At 41.3% G+C, this 21,484-nt stretch overlaps 1 protein-coding gene across 1 annotated transcript in view; it reads left to right on the top strand.

The window, feature by feature from the left end:
- Positions 1-21,484, top strand: part of grin2aa (glutamate receptor, ionotropic, N-methyl D-aspartate 2A, a) — a 162,232-nt gene that overhangs the window by 85,208 nt on the left and 55,540 nt on the right. Inside the window, exons 3-4 of the mRNA XM_054760391.1 lie at positions 11,189-11,355; positions 16,805-17,233. Coding sequence (XP_054616366.1) covers positions 11,189-11,355; positions 16,805-17,233 — 596 coding nt within the window. The remainder of the gene's footprint in view (positions 1-11,188; positions 11,356-16,804; positions 17,234-21,484) is intronic.

Below are 21,484 nucleotides of genomic sequence, written 5' to 3'. Positions count from 1 at the left end.
GTACCCGGGGAAACCCACGCATGAGGAAAACATGCAGACTCCTCACAGAGTTGCCCAAACGGAGATATAAACCCAGATCTTCCAGATCTCCTGACATGCTAACCACCGTGTGGCCCAACGCCAATATTGTTCAATCCAATTATTCGACAACTATTTTGGTATTCCATGAATGTTTTTTTTTATTTAAAAATGCAAATATCCTCTGATTTCAGTCTCTCAGATGTGAGTTTTTTCCTTGAAAGCAGACCTATTATGTTTGTGTTTTATGCAAAACAAGACATTCACACACGTCAGCTTTGACTTTGGAAAGAGTGATGGACATTTTTGTCTCTTTTGCCCCAACCCTGGCCTCTTTACACTGGTTACCTGTTACTTACAGGATCCAGTTCACAATGCTTCTCTTGGTTTTGCAATTGCTGAACGGTGTGGACCTTTTCTGACATGTTGATATGTTCGTATTGGTTTTGGTTTCATGGATTAATCCAAACAAGCTTCAGATTAACTGACTAAGAAAATAACGGCTTGTTGCAGCCCTTGTTCTTTGTACTGAATATGAAGTGGCCAGAAAACAACCTCAATTGTCGTTAACTACCGAAACAAACCACATGAACGTAGTTGCTCTATATCGAACATTCCCCGTTTTATATAGTCCCCAAGACAACACTCGCTGACTGTGCTCTTTGCTCTTCTCCGTGTCCATCTTCCTGCCGCTTGTTTCATGCATCCCCATTTCACCCCCACCCTCATTCTATGTCTGCGTCCCCTTGAAAGTAGGCCTCTCGGTGTCAGCGTGTGTGTCTGTCGGTGGCGGCGCTGATGATTCACTGATACTGTCAGCATAGTTAGTGATGGCCATAAGAGCTGACTGATGCATCTCTGCTATCAGCAAATTATGCCTTATTGATTTAACCCCACGTGGTAGTATGTCATAGCGGAAGAAGTGGGGTAATATGATGGGAGACGGCATGTCCTTTATCATGTATATACTGTACATATATGTTCTATACCTCAATCGATATCATTACCACATCATTTGACCTTTTGCTTTAAAAGACACGACACGTGCGGCTTACCTCAGACATTCTCATGGCTGCTTTGTAATGCCACCAAAGTGGCTTTAGGTGTTTTGTGTGGAAATGTGGCCTTTTCTTTCTTTGATTTTATTTATTTTTTCCCAAGCCAGTGTGGGTGTTGTTGCAGTCTCTGTGAGCCGAAGTTTAGATTATGTTGTTTGTGTGTTTGGAATGAACTCAGCATGAAACGTACCTCTCTGGGGCGCATACACACGCACACGCACACGCACACGCACACACGCACACACACACACACACACACACACACACACACACACACACACACAGTGCATAAATCCCTTTTAGTACAAGCGGAGACTGCAGGTTTGCAGTGTGACCATGTAAACATGCATTTATTTGTGCTTTTAGCTTTGTGACTTTTGTTAATATGTTGGTGAGGAGTGTGTGTGTGTGTGTGTGTGTGTGTGTGTGTGTCAAAGAGACTGCGCCGTGACTCATTCAAAAGCCTATTTTAGCATGATTAGCACCTGACTCGCTGTTAATTTAAGTGATTTATTTCCTTTTATATGCTTTAAATGCACACCAAAGGGTTACGTGGGAGAGATGCAGTCATGCAAGTAGAGAATGGTAGTCAGAAGCAAGGAATTGATAATTGGGTACAAAGCAAAAAAAGGAAAGTAGGGCGAGAAACCTTCAAAAAAAAAAAAAGGCACAGAAGGAAGAAGATGCAAGCAAAAAGGAGGCCATGCTGGAGGATGAGATTAGGAGAGCTAAGACAGCTAAGATGAAGAGAATAATTATGATGGCTGCGGCTGCTGCTGGTAGCAACTCGACAACTTTCGTAATGAATGACCCTGGAATGATCATAACGAGTCCTCACAGGGGGAGAGACTGGACGAGTCTGTAAATGCAACACAACAAGAAATTCTCTTTGAGCATCTGTCACATTGTTGGTGCATGCTGACAAAAATGGCCCGTGATAAATGATTTTGGCGTGTGAAAAAGATACATGTACCAAACTGGTGTGACGTCACGGAGAATGCAGCCGTTCAGCCAACTTGTATTTTTCTAGAGTTGAGGCCTTTTGTTTCCGTTCAACAGAAACTCACCACTCATGTCACAAACGTGAGGTACACCCCTCACATTTCTGCAAATATTCTTTATTCTTCATAATATTTATATTAAAATGAAAAAATAGGACTGGACAAACAAAGTTATTTAACTGCGTCACAAAACAATGCAGGTGCATTTTATTATCCCATTTTTGGAAACCAGCTAAACCACTAATATAATATATACCTGTATGTTATAATATATAATAATAATATATCCCAATAATGCAATTTTTCCTTTCGTATGTCATTTGCCACTGTTGTAAAGTTGTGGACATTTGTGACATGTATTTTCTCACATGCATTTCGTACTGTCTAACATTGGCAGCATTTCTTGAAATGCTGTCTTTTCAACTGTATTAAAGAGCAACATTTCTTTTTCAATGACTTTCTGTGAACGCACACAATTTTGCGCTGTTCCGTGAGTACTTGCATTGTCGACCAAACGTCTCAGTGAGCGATGACTGTTGGTATGATGGGAAAACTGGGTCGGGTTTTGTTTGAGGTGGGCAAGTTTGTTTTCATGTATTCATTGATGACTAAAATATGATTAATTCATGTATTTATTTATTATTGCGAGACAGGTTTAAGAAATATAGTCAGTTTTAAGCTTGTGGGATCTTGTGCACAAGATCCTGTGACATCCCTAAAATGAAGGAGCTCGGATAACAGTGTAAATTTGCTGTCCCCTCAACATAACTCAACACACAACCATTAATGTCTAAACCGCTGGGATCCCTTATGTTAAACTGTACTAATTGGGCCCAATTAGCCATTTTTTTCTCCCTGGCGCCATGTGACTCGTTAGTGTTGCAAGGTATTTGGGTGTGAATGTGGAGCTAGTGTGTAAAAGTTGGTGTTACTGCGCTCAGACTCTCATATTAGTCACTGGAAGTTCAACATGGCACCTCATGGCAAAGAACTCTTTGAGGAGCTGAAAAAAAGAATTGTTGCACTCCATAAAGACTGCCTACGCCAGGGGTGTCCAAGTGCGGCCCAGGGGCCATTTGCGGCCCCCTGCTGTTTTTGCTTGTTTTTTTTTTCGCCCTTGGCACATTCTAAAAATACAGTTTTACAAAAAAACGTTTTCAAAAAAAGAAAGCGAAATCAGCAGTGATTTTAGAAGAACAAAGCCAAACTATGAAAAGAAAAAAGCTGTTATTGAAGCAGAAAAAGGTAATAATTTTATGAGAACAATTTGGTAATATTAGGAGTAAAAAGAATGTTTTACTAGCAGAACCTTGAAATGTTAAAGTCGTAATGTGAGAAATAAACAAAAAAAAAAAGTTGTGACATAGAAAATTATGTTGTGGGAAAAGTGATGTTAGGAGAGTAAAGTCAAAATATTATGGCAATAAATTCCTAACTACTTTAGTATATTATATGTAAAAGAAGACAACAGCAGAAGCTCTAATTTTAGGAGAATAAATAAAATATAAAGAGAAAAAGAAAAAGTCAATGTTACGAGAATAAACTCAGAATATTATGAGGAAAGATGTCATTTTATTATCGTAGAGTTGAAATATTAAAGAAAGGTTGTTGTTTTTTTAGTCATAACATTATGAAAAAAACAAAACAAAATGAAATTGTAATTTTTGGAAAATGAGGTTATAATGTTATGGTCATAAAGTGGAAATATAATGGGAGTCGAGCCATAATATTGTGAAAATAAAATTTAAGAAGATTTTTAAGATGAAAGTTGAAATATTAAAAAAAAAAAAAAAAAACAGAGCAAAAATGGGTAAAAAAAAGAGCAAAGACCGAAGTTAGTAGGAATAATAGGCTTGTTCACCTACAGTATACCACAACACTGAGATGGACTTTTATTCTTGAAATCTATTAAACTTCTTAGCATATCTTTACAAAATATCAAAGTGGCCCTTGCTTACTTTCCTTTCGCACATTTTTCCCTCGCTGCAAAAATTTTGGATACCTTTTAAGACAGCTTTAAGAAGACTCTGAAAGTGAGCTGCTTATTTCAACTTTTCAAACCAACCCACCAATCAAATGAAACCGCTGCCTGTGACCCCAACATCTGACACTGCAAATTCCAAATTGAGTCTGGATGAACTCTTAAAATCCCTCTCTGGATGCTCGCAGTGCTCGCTTGTGAAAAGGTGTTCCCCCAAAGGAGTGCAGCAGAGTCAAAGAGACTGGGAGTGGGCGGGCGAGGGCGGCACGGCTCGGGAGGCGGGGCGGAGAAGACAGACCGCCTGGTAGTGAGTTAACGAAACAAAAGGAAGGCACTGAGAGGAAGCTATTGGACTTATTAGAGTGGGAGAGCAACGCAAACACAGAGACTAAGATAGAGGCTGGGAGCGAGAGAGAGAGAGAGAGAGAGAGAGAGACCGAAAGATGATGTTGTTTTGTCAGTGTTTCCCCGTGGGGGGGCTCCGCTGCTTGTTAAAAAGTCCTGACAGAGAAACCACAGCACACACAGAAACACACACACACACACACACATGTGTATATATACTTATATATATATATATATATATATATATATAAGTATATATACACAATGCTGCCCCTGCGTGAGCCAATCTGAATAGGTCTCTTGCTACTGCCAAAAATTCTTGGTTGTATCAACATCAACATGCTCATGCGTGTTACGTGTGCGTTGAAGGCAACATAAACAATGAAAGTCGTAATCAGAAAGGAGTAATCAGATAATGACATCTGATTACTCCTCCACTGATTTTGCCGTCCACAACACACTACAACATTCCACAATACACGGGTACAAACGTTTTATTAAGCGAATGTGCTTGTTAACGCAAGCGGTAACCAAATGCAAAATGTGCCAGACTGAATAGTGAAGCGCTCACTCCCTGTTGGCCAGCATGCACACCGCTTTCTGATTAAAGGGAACCTCGGTTAGCGCAGCGTGTTTTTCGGTTAACGTTGACAATTTACGGCAAAATTCTGCCTCGGTTTGCGTACGTTTTCCGGTTATTGTACAATTTGGCGCGTGTCCTGTCGTGTTATTAATACACTGTGTGAGCCCAACACTGTTCTTAATGTATTTTTCATTACGAAACCTGTTAGCATGCTATTAGCTTGTGGCTAATAGTGGCACCTTTTTGGCTTCTTACTTTATCCTTCTTCCCCACTCAGTTTCAAGCACTTTCTTAAGGTTAGAATAAATAAATTGTGGGCTAACAAGTTGGCTTCCCTGCTGAAAAAAACAGCATAGACCAGCATGGAAATTATGCTGGTCAGTGCTGGTCTATGCCGGTTTGGTGCTGGTTTGGCTGGTGGACCATGGTGGTCTATGCTGGTGGACCATGGTGGTCTATGCTGGTTTAGCTGGTGGACCATGGTGGTCTATGCTGGTGGACCATGGTGGTCTATGCTGGTTTGGCTGTTGGACCATGGTGGTCTATGCTGGTTTTGCTGGTGGACCATGGTGGTCTATGCTGGTTTAGCTGGTGGACCATGGTGGTCTATGCTGGTGGACCATGGTGGTCTATGCTGGTTTGGCTGGTGGACCATGGTGGTCTATGCTGGTTTTGCTGGTGGACCATGGTGGTCTATGCTGGTGGACCATGGTGGTCTATGCTGGTTTAGCTGGTGGACCATGGTGGTCTATGCTGGTTTTGCTGGTGGACCATGGTGGTCTATGCTGGTTTTGCTGGTGGACCATGGTGGTCTATGCTGGTTTAGCTGGTGGACCATGGTGGTCTATGCTGGTGGACCATGGTGGTCTATGCTGGTTTGGCTGGTGGACCATGGTGGTCTATGCTGGTTTAGCTGGTGGACCATGGTGGTCTATGCTGGTGGACCATGGTGGTCTATGCTGGTTTGGCTGGTGGACCAGCGTGGTCCACAGGCACCAGCGTACAAGCACGAAAACACAACATACAGTATGCTGGTTTAGCTGGCCTATGCTGGTTTTTCCAGCAGGGTAGGCTTGCTAATGCTCCAAGCGGTGGCTGTCTTGTGCCCCTGTGGAAATCTCGTAGCATCATTTGACAGATTTTCCCACACTAAATAGGAATCTATCATTTCCTCTTGCTGCTAATTGTCAGTTTAATGATGGCTTGCTCGCTGGCTAATATACAGCTTGTACCTTGTAAAATATATCAGTTTGGCTTGTAGCCTCATGTCTTCTAAATTTGAGGAGCTGCGTCCAACCCACCCAGCACTTATGCAGTAACTGGTGGTGTCAATGTACAAAAAGACTGCATTTTCTATACATCGTCTTCATGTTACTGTCGTGGTGGTGACTATGAGCATTGTCCACTTGGCGTTTTAGCTCCCCCTGCCCCCCTCCCAGAAATTTCCATCCCTTTTGTTCTGCTGCAGCTATTCCTATCCATGTGTGGCTATATTTAGCAACTTGCCACAGAGGATTTTGTTGTTGTTGTCATATCAGTGAGTCTGTCCTCCAGTGGACACTCCCGGCCTGTAAAGCTCAGCATGTAACAGGATGTTTGCACCACTCGTGCATCGCTTTACTTGATATGACGACTATGTTTGGGATTTTGTGTGCATGCACACTACCTGTGGGCACACTAACACTCTAATGTTGGTGTGTGTGCACACGTTTGTGCATGTGTGCCATTTGACCAGACAATGCTTGATGCTATCGGCAGCAGAGGATATGAGGACTACTATTTATATCTACCGCCTCTCCCAACTTAGACACGCTGTCCTGCCTCGTGGGGCAAGTGTGTATTTCTGGCAATGTGTGTGTGCGACAGGAGTGGGGCAGGATGAGCAAAGCTCCAAATTACAGTTTACGCTGTGCAAGGAAGCATGTCATTATCAGGAGATGCTTTGTGTTTTTGCAGAAAAGGAAGGCTCATTTCTGAAACTTACATATATATATATTTTTACAATTATGCTCAGTTTTGGTGTTTTCAAATTCAGTTTAGAAAGATTCAGTGTAAAAAAAATTCAGTGCAAATAATTTTGTGTTTGTGTTTCAAAACTCACACATACGGTTTTTGTAAGACCCAATCACACACAATCGATTAGTTCAGTCTTAATTTGTACGCGTGAGTTTTGAAAACTGACCTTATTTGCACTGAATTCTTTTTTTGCACTGAACATTTTTTGCACAGAATTTTAATGTAATATATGTATTAATATATTTATATATCATATATATATATATATATATATATATATATATATATAGATATAGATATAGATATAATTTTGATGTTTCAAAAGTTGCACTTTCGTTTTTTGTAAGACACGTGTTGCGTAACTATGCACTCTACCCCTGATTGGCTGGCTGTGAGACAGTATCAGTTGATTCAGTCTTAATTTCCCAGAAGTGTATCTCAATGAATTTTGAAACACTGAAACAAACCTTTTTTTGCAGTGAATTATTTTTTTAACAACATTTTTATAAACTTAATTTTTATGAACTACATTTTAAAACAACATATTTTAGTAAACTGCAATTTTTAACTCCCCATTTTAATGATTGAATTGAATTTCCAAAGACATGCGTTTTGCATACAAATTTTTATTCAATGTAATTTTCAGCAAAAATTTTTTAAAATCCAGTTTACAAAATTTGAATGCAACAAAAACATTTACAAAATTCAGTGTATAAAATAAGCTTTGGTAATAAAGAAACAAGTGAACCTTCATTTCTGTTTATAGTGTCTAAAAAAATATTTGAGGTAAAATTTTCCCCAAAAATGAGATAATTTTTTTGTTGTTATTTTAAAAGTTTGTCTCCCCGTAAGACACCTTCAAAACCCCGCTATGCTTTGTGTGTTATATAATGCCGATGACTTAATCCTCTTGCTAGCCCTGCTGGTCACAGTTCGCTCTACATTGCAGCAAAGTGTGAGAGTGTCGACTGCCGCAGTGACGAAGACAGGGAGTGACGTGTCTTACAGCATGACCTCCTTGCTGTCCCACCACGCTCCAGCAATGCTTCAGTTTCTACCCCATTAGAGCGCACAAACACACATGCACGCGTAACACCCAGGGAGAAACGCAAGAGTCTTGCCATGGAGTGGGCTGAGAACATCACAATGAACGTAAACGCACAGTTTAGAGCTCGGGGTTCGGGACCCACCACCCCTTCATGACAAGTGGTGACCCAAATAGTGGACATGTTTCAACTCAAATGGGGTCATTAGTTTATTTTTGTATTTTTTTGTCCAAGTAAACACCCACTTTAGGGTCGTGACCCACCAGCTGAGAACCACTGATTTAGAGGCTACTGTACATGCATGCAAGGAAAGCACATGGTTGGCCGTGCATGTGGTTAAGAGTGCAATTCACCACCCACGAGGGGTGCAGTGTGCAGTGTCAATCCAGTGTGGGTCAGTATATTGTACTGTACAGTGTATAAGCTTTGTGTTATAGGTGGCAGCAAATGGGTGTAGTACTTAATAATATATCTCATTAGAAAGAATAAAGAACAGCTGCAGGCCGAATATGGCCCCTGCAATGCACTTTGGACACCCCTGGTTTTCGGTTTCTTTTCTGGTTTCTTTTTAGGAAGGTGCAAGTGCAACAGTGAGAGTTTGAACAGGGTGATGATTATTTTATTTTTAGTAAACGTCCTGACCTGAAGTGCAGAATTAATACTGTGGTTGCAGCTTGCAGCAGCGTGTTCATCTCTCCTGAACACTGGCAGCACGCTGCTGTCATCTTATGCACTCATTTTGTTTTCTTATGGAGGTAAGGTGTTCAAAAAGAGGTGCACCGCACCTCGACGTCGAGACCAGGAGGCGGGGGTTCCGGGGGGCACCATAACTGAGGGCGTCCGCCGGGTCCGAGTCGCCACGGAACATTGCAGACACAAACGATGTGCCTGTGCTTGTTTTCGTCTGCACGTTCCGATATCAACTCTGTCCTATACTCCGAATGCCTCGACTTTTTGTCCGCTTTTAGGCTACGTTAACACTGCAGGTCAATTCTGATTTGTTTTGCTCATGTGTGCTCGTATCGGATTTTTTTTTCCTGTCAGTGTGAACAGTACAAATCTGCTTTTTTCAAATACGACTCCTTGTTGGCCTTGTTGGTGTGTGGATATAAATCATTACTGCAGTCTGAACGGTCAGATCGTATAAATCTGAGGTCATCAAAATGTGTGCAAAAGTTCTTGTTATGCAAAAATTTATTTTTAAAAAGTGTTAGTCAAAGAGCTCACGTCAATGTCCCACCACTCCTGGCGCAGACATCCACCCACACAGACATCAGAAGTTCTCCATGAACTGCCATAGCCAAAATTCTTGCCCTCTTTCTACACGGAATCATTTGGTGAAGAAAATGTTGACTCCCATGGCACAAAATCCTTGAAATTGCCACAAACGCACCAAGGAAGGCACAAACCGAGGCAATGTTTACTTGCGTGAGCACACGGCAATGAGTGTGACGTCAAGTTTTGCGCATGCACGTGACTTCCACATACACACCCGCAAGTCAAATTGTTTTTGGTCATATAAACGACCACCTGCCCTGCAGTACGAACGTAGCCTTAGGCAGACTGTGAGGGAAATGGGACATCGCAGGGACGGCTTTTTGGCAGCCTGGTGTAGTATATTGCAACAACCACGGCCCATGAAGGGGGATTGTCCCGTGCAGGGCGGACTGAACAGTACATTTGGTAAATGCTTATGCAACAATAAATACGCCATGGAAAGACACTGTGACCTTGCCCCCCAGCAGAAATGGAAAGATATTTAGTCCTTTAACTCATTCAACACCAAAGAAGTAGTTATGCGTTTTTATAAACATAAATGCCTGATCTCAACAACGTATTTATACGTCTTTTACGTGTTTTTGTGCAAGAGGCAAAAAGATGTGATGATGCAACTCTTCATGAATGGGTTTCACTTCAGAGCAATTTTAAGCCATGAAAACGACCACAAGGTGGCAGAAGTGCAATTGGTAAGAGCTCGGCAGACATGACGTGGACAGAAAAGACACACATGACAGGAAGGAGGAAATGAGAGCGCGTGAAGGAGTGTAGCGTGTAGAAGGTTACACATTGTAGGGACATTTTAACGCATGCACACGCGTGCACACACATGCACACCCAAATGTGAAAACTGGAATTAGTTCATGGTGTTATATTTGTAAATAAATTGTTATTTTAATGTAAAACAACCCCTTTTTAGTGTTGTTTATGTTGGCATACTTGTTTAGATATTTGAGCTGTCACAAGAAAAAAATATTTGTGTCAAAGTGAAAGTTATGCTTGAGCTGTATCACAAAAAGCTGGTTTTCTTCCTTTTCTAGTCGGCAACTGATGTTTTCCTGAAACTTACCTAATGTATGTTCTACTGCTGATGATGAAAGAAGGGAAAGAGGTAGAAACAAACGCTTTTTCTGGTGAAAGAAGGGAGTCTAATCTTTGTTTTGGTAGGCTCCATGTTTATGTAGCCCGAGAACACAAGATTCTGTGTGCCTTGAAATATCAGTCCAAATCGTCAAAATTGGCCAGTCGTGAAGGGGTTGTCTTTTGAAAAATGGCTGGGAGTTAATTGTTGGATATTTTTTCTGTGCCTTGTTAGGATCAAACACACACTAAATCACACATTTAACAACTAAAGATAGGGTAACGCTTTGTCCGCCCACATGCTCGTCTCTCATTACTTTTGTCCCATTTCACCTCATGTAATAGCTCTCACACAAATGAGTCATTTGGAATGGATCCGCCGACATGAATGGAGTTAATTTGTTCACCTGCAGTTGTGCTTGTCAGCTCTGTCCAATCAGATGTTTGGATAAATGAAGTAGGGAAACAATCCCCAGTCCGGTTTAATGGAGTGTATTTGAGCAAGCCAGCGTGAATGTAACCCTCATTCCCATGAACCCCTGCAGTCCGCCTGCACTGCATCAATCCAATTTGGGCTTAATTGAATTATTCAGAGCCCCTCACCCATACAGTATATTACCCTGCACACTGTACAGTATATCTTCTTTGCGTGTGTGTGTGTGTGTGTGTGTGTGTGTTTATGACCTAGATTATGGTAATGCCGAGCCAGATTTCTTCTCGATGAATATTTTGAAACACTCCACTAAATCTTTCTTTTCTGCCTTCTATTCCTGTTTCCTCAGGATGTAAAGTCCACATTCTTCCAGTTTGGAGCGTCCATCCAGCAGGAGGCTCTGCTGATGCTGAACATCATGGAGGAGTACGACTGGCACATTTTCTCCATCGTTACGTCAAAGTTCCCCGGCTACCAGGAGTTTATCAACATTCTCAAAACCACGGTGGACAACAGGTACAATCCACTTAAATCTGTTCGTGAGTCATCCTGGGGACATTTCACTCCAAATCTTTGGATATTCCAGTTGTTGCACCTTTTAATGAGGGTTAGAGTTAGGGGGTTAGGTTTAGGGGAGCGGTGTCCAAACCTTTTCCAGTGAGGGCCACATCGTGAAAAATGAAGTGATGCATGGCCCACTTTGATATTTTCTAAGCCAACACATGTAGCAGATATGCCACAAGTATAACTGCATCTCACCTTTGTCTCTTAGGTGAAAAAGCCTTTTATTACAACTTTGGTCTTTGCTCTTTTTTTTCCATTTCTGATGTTCTTTTTGGTTTTTTTCATTTTCAAAATAGTTCAACTTTCTTCCAATACTGTAATTATGACTTTATTTCCATAATATTTCGACTTTATTCCTGCAATATAACTTCTTTTCTCACCCAATTTTTCCAAAAATGGCAACTTTGTTGTTTTTTAAAAATTTCTCATAATTTGGGGATGTTTAAAAAGCAAATATATTTTTTGTTTAATATTTCATAATATGACATTATTTTTCCTCATAATATTACAAGTTTATTCTCATAAAATGACCGCTTTTTAAAGTTTTCTTCTTAAATTATATTTTTAGAATGTGCCGCAGGCCAATAAAACAAGAGCCGCAAGCCACAAATGGCCCCCGGGCTGCACTTTGGACACCCCTGGGTTGGAGGTTATTGTTTGGGTTTTAAACGTTGCAGCTTCACAATGTCACAGTTTTTCAAAAATATATTAATGACTTACGCTGTTTCATGGTTGAATATGACACATTATTAGTAAAAAAATGCATATTTTAGCAAATGTTGCATTTTATTTCTAAAATCAAACATGTTCAAGCATAAAAATGTCTAAATCAACTGAAATCCCAGTATAAGGCATTCAGAAGTAGAAGTCAAAGACGTGATGATATGTAGTATTCTACACTGGTCACTAGGTGTCAGTAATGTAAAAAACATATTTAGAAAGTCATAAACAGGTTTTCTATGCTCTAACTTTGATAATATTCCATTCATACATGAGCAATCCTACTTGGGGTCTGGAATCAATTAACTGTGATAAATGTGGGATTGCAGTAAATGTGTAAATAAGCACATACTGTATATGTACAGTGTAATTCTGCACCGGAATTCACTATTGTGACAAAAATCAGTAAATCGTTAAAAACAAGACATTATCGTGTGCACATGACCGAAGATGGCCCCGAGCAGGTTTTTACACAATTGCAATTTCACACCAAAATTCAGCTCTTCCACCTAATCAGCATAAACATTGCCTCAGCTGCATCACATTTGCGCAAATCACGTGCAAGCCAGGAAATTACCGCACGGAGGAAGAGCAAATTAGACAACCGCCTGAGGAAAGCGGCATCAAATCCTTGACGCTGGCTTTGTGCCTGCAGCAACACGGAGCGTTCTGTGCATGGAAAGGTCTAAGTGCTGCATTGACATCTGTCATAACCGCTGCATCGTTGCGCATGCAGCACTTGCAGCACCTATGGAGCCGCATATACGACTCTTACAGACTAAATTAAGCGGCTGTTAAAAGCTAAGGAGTACACATGAATGGGGTTTTCGCTCCCTATTACCCCCTTCGGTTCCAAAAAGTTACCCAAGTGTTTGTTTTTTTTTTTGCGAAGAGATTTCCTACTATCTTATTTTCAGTATAATCTCTCCATTTTTCTAATCTCATCCATCATCACAGCAGATGTCCCTGGTGAATGAGGTTGTTTACAGTCTTACTGCTCTCAGTGTTTGGCCTTGAATGTTTCATCCCCTCCCCTCGTATTGCTTTCAAACATGGCAGCCCACAAGGAATTAGGCGGCAGTCTTGAAATGAATGTGGATGACAGTTTGCTTTAAGTTGTCCTGCAGTTTGGCCGTCTTCTACACCTCTAGGTCATCTTGACTGATGCTCTAGTCAAATGCTTAACAGTGCAGCGGCCCGTAATATTTAGCCAACAGTCAAATGAATGGTTCAGCAGTTTTTAGAGGATGGTGAGGGTGGGTGGTCTGTGATTTACACAACCTCTGTTTGGTTTATTTTGTCTACTTGTTTATTTTATGAGCTTTGGTTGTTTTGGGGTTTTTTTGCATTGTGCATACAGCCAATCACAGAAATGTATAATTAGAGCTGCAACAATTAATCAGTGACTCAATGATTAATCAATGGTCTAATTAATCGACAACTATTCTGGTATTTTGGAAAAACAAGATATTCAAACACATCAGCTTTGACTTTGGAAAACAGTGACTGACATTTGTGCCTCTTTTCTGATACGTTGCGGACCAAAACACCAACAGCTTGTGTTTGGGTCGTATTCATTTGGTCCGTCGAGGGAAGGGGTGTCCAAACTTTTTCCACAGAGGGCCACATAGTGAAAAACGATAGGATGCAAAGGACACTTTGATGTTTTGTAAAGCAACACATGTAGATAGGCTAAGAAGATATACAGTACAGCAGTCCAGAAAAAAACTGCATCTCAGCATCTCAGCCTTGTGATATCGGTCAAAAAACCTTTTATTAGTATCAACTTCACTTTGTGCTCTTTTTTCCCATTTTTGCTGTTGTTTTTTGTTGTTTATTTCCCAAATATTTCAACTTTCTTCTCCTAATATTATGACTTTATTCCCATAATATTATCACTTTTTCCCCAACCTAATTAAAAAAAAAGACAACTGTTTCTTGTGATAGCCTGACTTAAAAAAAAAATTAATAAAATATTTTTCTTGAATATTTCAACTCGATGCTAAAATGCTAAAATGACATTATTTTTCCTCATATTACAGGTGTATTCTCGTGAAATTACGACTTTTTTCTTAATATTTTGACTTTATTTTTGTTAAAGTACTGCAGATTTTTCCATTTTTGCTGGGCTTTCTTAGTTTTCTTGTTAAATTATATTTTTTGAATGTACTGCGACCCAATAACAAAACAGCCGTCTTAGGCAAATGGCCCCCGGGCCACACTTTGGACACCCCTGGCCTAGGGCCTAACGGATTATTTGATTAATCAAAACAACAAGCTTCAGATTCATTGACTAAGACAGCAATTCATTGCAACCCTTTGTATCAGACATTATACTTATTACATTCTAAAATATTTGAGTTACTACTGCCGCTACTACTACTACTACTACTGATAATAATACTATTCATAATAAAGTCAGAAATGTCTTTAAACATTTTCAGTAATTAAATTAGTGCCTAAATGAACACTGGGTTCAATGAACACACATTGATCCCGCCTCTTCTCAATTTTGATTGGCCGGTAAGAAGAATGTAACAGTCATGTTCATACATTGAACTCTTGTCGACTGAGAGTTCACGTGTAATTCAATTTAGCATAAAAATGTCAATATTTATATCCTAATTAAAGTAGATCTCATAATAAAGATGGAATAATTTGCCCGAGTAGCTTTAATTATATGTCGATTTCCTGTGTCACTGTTAACCTCCTCACTGGGACTCGGTCATGGGCAGACGGCTTTAATAGCAAAGGATTTCTATCACCTGAAGTGGAAATAAAATAGGCCAGTCAGCTCAGTGAGTCAAGGCTGAGCTGGCCACGGATGTTTTGGTTCGCTCAGGAACCGACATGAAATGCAGCCCCGATACAACATGAGGGTGGGGGTATAATATAACTGGAAGTACATGATACATTACTCATGAGGCATTTGCTGATCTAATGTAGGATTCTTTAAAACATACGCTGATGATTTGAATAGTAATATATCATCAGGATTTCTAATATTTCTTCAATGAATTTCATGCAGATGCTTTAAATGTATTGCAAAATATATAGCGTGGAGTGTCACGCACATGCGGATGCAGTAAGACTTTATTGGTGCAGGGGCTTGTGACAGTTGCCAAGAAGTGCAAAACCCGAACAAACTCTGAAACACTTTTACATTCCAGAAAACAGATGAACAAAACTTAAAACAAATTAAAATTTTTAGAAAACACAACTTGCTCCAAAAAAAAATTCACATTTCAGGAAACAACAAAAGATGAAACACATTAAAGTCACACCAAGCGGAAAGGGAACGTACCAAAGCCCATATTGACCGGAATGGAGGCCAATGATGGTGCATGTCGTTGAAATGATTCGCTTGAAATAGTTGAAAACAAGGCGGTCAAACTGTGGTGAACGTGTCAGACGTAATGAATGGAACAGATGAAAATAGCACTTTGATGAAGCGGTATGATTTGTTCATTTGTTTTCCAAAATAAGCCACACGGTGGCCGAGTGGTTAGCAGTGCGTGCGTGTTTTCTCCGGGTACTCCAGTTTCCTCCCACATTCCAAAAACATGCATGTTTCCTCTCATTTGTCCATAGGTATGAATGTGAGTGTGAACGGTTGTTTGTCTATATGTGCCCTGCCATTGGCTGCGACCAGTCCAGGGTGTACCCCGCCTTCCACCCGAAGCCAGCTGGGATAGGCTCCAGCATCCCCCCACAACCCTAATTAGGATAAGCAGTGTAGAAAATGGATGGATTGATGTTTAGTGAAATGTTTCACAGCTTGAAGTTTGTGCATGCATAGGGACTGGCTTGCGCTGGTGGTGCTATCCATGGTCCTGAACACAATTGGCCTGCACTGTTGCTGCTGTCCACGGTCCTGGATGCAATGACATGCCACGGTGGTGCTATCCTTAGTCCTGAATGTAAATATATTCCATAAGTGGTGCTATCCATGTTACTGAATGTAACTGACTTGTGTCGGTGGTGCTATCCATGGTCCTGCATGCAACTTGCTTGCACTGGTGGTGCTGAAAGCTCAAGTTCAGCTTGACTGTATCCCGCCCTCACATTTTTGAAGACATAATCCTATATGAAATAATATTTTCTAAATATCCTTGCCAAAAAATTGTGCAGAATATGCACAATGTTTTGCACGTGTCTGTAGGGTAAAATGTGTCCCTCTAATTCCATGGCTTGCCACTCACTCTCCACACTTTGTGTTCTTTAATTACAGAAATAATGCTCATTTTCCTCCATCGCTGTTTCCCTTTGCTGAATATTATCAGCTTGGACATAAAAAAAAAAGCCCAGCGATGAGATAAGAACGATAAATGATCATATCGCCCTTATCCAGCGGAACTTTTAATGAACACTTGTTAACCTCTCACTTGAACTAACTTGCTAGAGAGATAGATTTAAAAAGTGATTTTCTATGATCTAGTCTTATGTGGTGTCCTTGTTTTTTGAAGGGTGGCGTTGAGGAGCAAACTAGACCTCATTCAACCTGATTCACATTAGCTCTATAGGCTGGAACCTGGTGAGCCTCATTCAGGAAAGCTTTCGCATTTGCATTCCATTTAGAAGTAAGGTTTATGTAGCCATGCCTAACAAGGATGTTACCTATAATAGTTCATTCACTGCTATATTATACCGAAATAACATTTCATGCCGTCCTCCTTTTCAGTTTTGTGGGCTGGGACCTGCAGAACATCATCACTCTGGATGCAGTGGAGGAAGACAGCCGGTCTCAGATCATGCTGAAGAAGGTCCAGTCACCGGTGGTCGTGCTCTACTGCTCCAAGGACGAGGCTGTCTACATCCTGGAGGAGGCTCGCTCTCTGGGCCTCACGGGCTTCGGTTACATCTGGATTGTACCGTCTCTGACCACGGGCAACCCGGAAATAACACCCGAAGAGTTCCCATCAGGAATGATATCCGTCTCGTACGATGACTGGGATTATCCGTTGGAGGCGCGCGTGCGCGACGGCCTGGGGATCATCACGTCAGCGGCGGCAGCCATGTTGGATGAGTACGGCGACATCCCCGAAGCCAGGACGTCTTGTTACGGCCAGATGGAAAAGACGAGCAAGCTGCCACCGAGTGCTCTGCATAAGTAAGTGGAGGCCCAATTAGCGAGCATTCATTTTGTGTACTGTATTTACTCGTTGATTGTGGTCAATTGGTTACCCAACCGTGGTAAATGAATTTGCTGGTTCGATCCTCGGTACTGTCGTAATCATTTAACTTATTTCAGTCATTGAGTCAGCATTTAAAAATCTGCCAAATTCTCCTGCTAAAAACAAAAGGCCAATGAAATGGTTCCCTCCACTGGTGAACAATCGTTTCACGTTTTCCATGACTGTAGCATTCCACTGATAAAGAGTGACACAGCTCGGGTTGTACATTGATCGTTTCCCAACCCAAAGGTTGCTAGTTCAATCCATCTGTAATCGGTCAACATATTTTTACATTTCAGCAATCATTCTCCATTTTTACATTCTCACATCGTCGGCTAACTACTCCCACAAAGACCCACGTGGAGGCTATCAGAATTTTCACAAAAATTGCCACGTTGCCTAAAATTCAATGTTTTCTGTGACATTTTTCCCATTAAAAATGGTCAATTTCACTGTTTCCCCCTATTGGTGGAAATTCATTTAACATTTAGCATCACATGTAACATTCTGCTTATGCTGTGCATGGTGGCATGGCTCAGGTCGTCAGGTTGCCGTCTACCAACTTGATGGTTGCTGGTTCAATTCTCAGTCTTCATGTAATCGCTCAACATATTTATACATTTCATCAATCATTCTTCATTTCCACATTCCATTGAAACTTTGTCTTTTTTTTTGTTGGCTAGCTACTCCCACATTTACCCACATGTAGGCTATCAGGACTTTTTTCAAAATTGGAACATTTTCCATAATTCAGTGTTTTTGGTGACATTTGTCCCCTTTAAAATACATCGACAATTTTCCAGTCACCCTTTATTAGTGGGAATGAATTTGACATTTAGCATCACATGTAACATTCTGCTTGTTCTGTGCACAGTAGCACGGCTCGGGTCCTAGAGTGGTCGTCTCACAACCTGGTGGTTGCTGGCTCGATCCTCAGTCCATGAATAGGTTTCAACACATTCCTAGGATAATTCCACAGTTCAGCTTCAGCATTTCTACCGTAATTGCTTTGACTAGTTTTTCTTAATACTGTTGTTAACATTTTAGCCCGCAGTAGAATTATCTTATTGTGCAGATTTTAGCACTGAAATAGTGTCCAGTCAGTTGACCTGATGTCATGCCTTGTTGTGCCCCTAGAAGGCATATTTGCTATAAATGGTCAGCGGTTGCATTAGCCAGTGTATGTGTGCTTTTTGCTGTTGAATTACCCAAGCGTACCCCCTGCCTGATTGAAGTGTTGAACGTTGTTAGTTGTCATTACTGATATGCAGCAATGCAACATGCAATGTCCATGTGGCAGCCGTGCTAATGCGCACGCAGTAGATACCGTACGCACTACCCAGATCCCACCAAGCACTGCAGTCAAAGTGTGTAATATTTTTTGTTTCTGTTACCAGATGTTGTGTGTGGGTTTGTGTTTGGGTCCGCCTTACTCCCACAACAGTCTACTTCTTTTTTACCTTTGCCCTCTTCACTAATTATAGAACTTTTTACCCAGTTTACTGTAAGTGGCGCGCAGAAAGATGCAATAACAGGACACAGGCGCAAGCACCGGAGCTTAGACGAAGGAGGAAGAGTGGGAGTCAAAGACAGGAAAGAGGCCAATGAGAGAGGTGAATAAAAGTTGAGGAGGGAGTTTTTGTTTTCGGCATTGGAGGCAAGGGAAAGTGGAGAAATGGAGACAGGGGGTAGCAGTGGGGAGCTGTGCTCCAAAACTGAAGAGCTCCTTGATGAGTGCTTCTGTTCCTGCTCTCGTCTCGCATCCACACTCGTCTGCGCTCCTTCTCACCTTGTTCTCGCTCTGCAGCAGCCAGTGGGGGAGGTATTGGAGGTCTTGCCAGCTCTGTCGGGCTTGCAATCTGGCAGGGAACCCACACACACACACACACACACACACACACACACACACACACACACACACACATCTGGGGACACCTCCTAATATTGCATTTTAAAGAGTCACACTTTTTTTGGCGGGCGAATGGGAGGATATTGAGCTCAATCACAACAACCAGGTATTGTAAATGACTTTATTCCCAGCATGCTCAGCTGCCTCAGGTTGTCTCCTAGATGATGAGGGGCCACAGATGGCTTTGTCTGGGTGAGAGAACTCAGCCAATGAGCCCTCACGGCCTGGACTAGAGAAACATGATTGGTCAGGCCGAGGTCAGCGTTTCGGACCATTAAAGGTTGTTCGACCATCAGTGGTCTGTGGGAGAGATACAGGAGACACATGCAACATGCAGACACATACGGTACATCAAATAGTGTGGATTTAAATGGAAATTTGATGGTATTTACTGTAGTTTGTGGTCATTTCCTCACTTGGTTGTCTTTTATATGTTTTGCTTACACCACTAAAATATTCCAAAATTAACATATTGTTAAGCATACATCTGACAAGGGCAGCATTTTTGATACAGCTCGTGTATTAGAGTTCACCGTATTGCCTATAATATAAGAAGTAGGAGTTTGGTGTAATGATGATAGTAGTGTTGAATATATGTGCATATATTTAATGCATTGTCCTATTACTGATTACAGATGGTTGCTGGTTCGATCCCTGATCCTGCTGTCCTCATTCAACTTATTTATACATTTCAACATTCAGTTTGCATTTTTGACGTTTTTAGTTGGCTAAAAAGTAATGGCCACATTAAATAGTGCCCACAAATGGAGAAAAATGTCCCACTACTGCAACACTGCACTTACTCTTCAGGGTGACATGGCTCAGATGGCTGCTTTTCATTCCCAATTTTCATAATTCAATATTTTCTGTAACATTTTTCCCTTTTGAAAATGAATGTGCAATTTCATTGTCGCCCCCTTTTGGTGGCCTTTAACATGTATCATCACTTGTAACATTCTTCTTATTGCGGGCATGGTGACGTGGCTCCGTTGTAGAATGATTGTCTCCCAACCTGGTGGTTGCTGGTTCAATCCACATTTCTAGAATATTTTAACATTCTTTAGACATTTCACCGTTCAGACGCAATTTCTACCGAAATTGATTCATCTAGTTCTTCTACAGGTACTTCTTCTTTCATCTTCCTACATTTGTCAGCCGCTTCAATCCATGCCGACATCAAAACATTCGGCTCATTCAGGCTCATCAGGCTCATCTATCAGGACTGTCCTAAAAAATGTCCACATTTTACGTAATTCAACATTTTCTGTGACATTGTTCCCATTGAAAATGAATGGACAATTTCAATGTCGCCCTCTGTTGGTAGAAATTCATTTTACGTGACATATTTTCTGCTCATAATGTGTGTTATGCGCGGTGCCATGGCTCAGGTTGTAGAGTGGTCGTCTCCTGACCTGATGGTTGCTGGTTCGATCCGCAGTCTGAATAGATTTCAACAGAGTGAATGTAGAAATAACTCAGGTATTTTTACATTCATTCTGCATTCCATCCTCAGCATTCACACGCAATTCCTACTGGACTTGCCTGGTCGAGTCATGTGTGTCATTTGTATTGTCATTTGTCGTTTGTGTTTTCTTTAGGCCGTATCGCCCAGCCCTAATTTAAAGTGTGTTATATTATCCACCCACTTCCACTTCCAATAATACTACCCCCCCCCCGAGTGAAAATTACACTTCAATTAATACTTGGAGACAAATGCCCATGCAGGCAAGAGAAATGGTCTCTGAAGCAATCGTAGTGAATGACAACTAGCGCTCGGAATAAAGTATTCTATGTGCATGGGTGGGCTTGCTGGGAGTCTGTGCTTGTGCGCGTGCATGCTAAAAACAAGAGAAATGTCCCCTACCCCCTGAAGAGAATGTGCTGTCATGACAGATTTACAGTGGCCCGCTCACCTTGCTGGGGAGAACAATCTGCTTTCAAATACTTCAACACTTACTTGTCAGTGTGTGCACGTGATGGGCGCAGGGGGGGAAAGGTGTGGTGCTGGCTGCCTTCTGACAGGTAATTTCAGTCTGCAGCCCTGATCTATGAGGGTCCGACCTCACAGAGCACACACGCACACATGCACACACTCACTGACAGTTGCTATGTTTGGCGTAGTGTAGCATAATCATACACACTCCACTGGGGGGAGAAACAAAACATATGCTATCAAATTTGATCCGATAACATCAAGGTTGAACAGACTTTTACTCCTGATGTGTCAGCAGGAGTTGGAATTGCACTTTTGCTATACAAAATATGTCTTTAGATCGAG

This window comes from Dunckerocampus dactyliophorus, chromosome 18, assembly GCF_027744805.1.
Source record: "Dunckerocampus dactyliophorus isolate RoL2022-P2 chromosome 18, RoL_Ddac_1.1, whole genome shotgun sequence".
Lineage (NCBI taxonomy): Eukaryota > Metazoa > Chordata > Actinopteri > Syngnathiformes > Syngnathidae > Dunckerocampus > Dunckerocampus dactyliophorus.
This window is presented reverse-complemented; position numbering and strand designations above follow the sequence as displayed.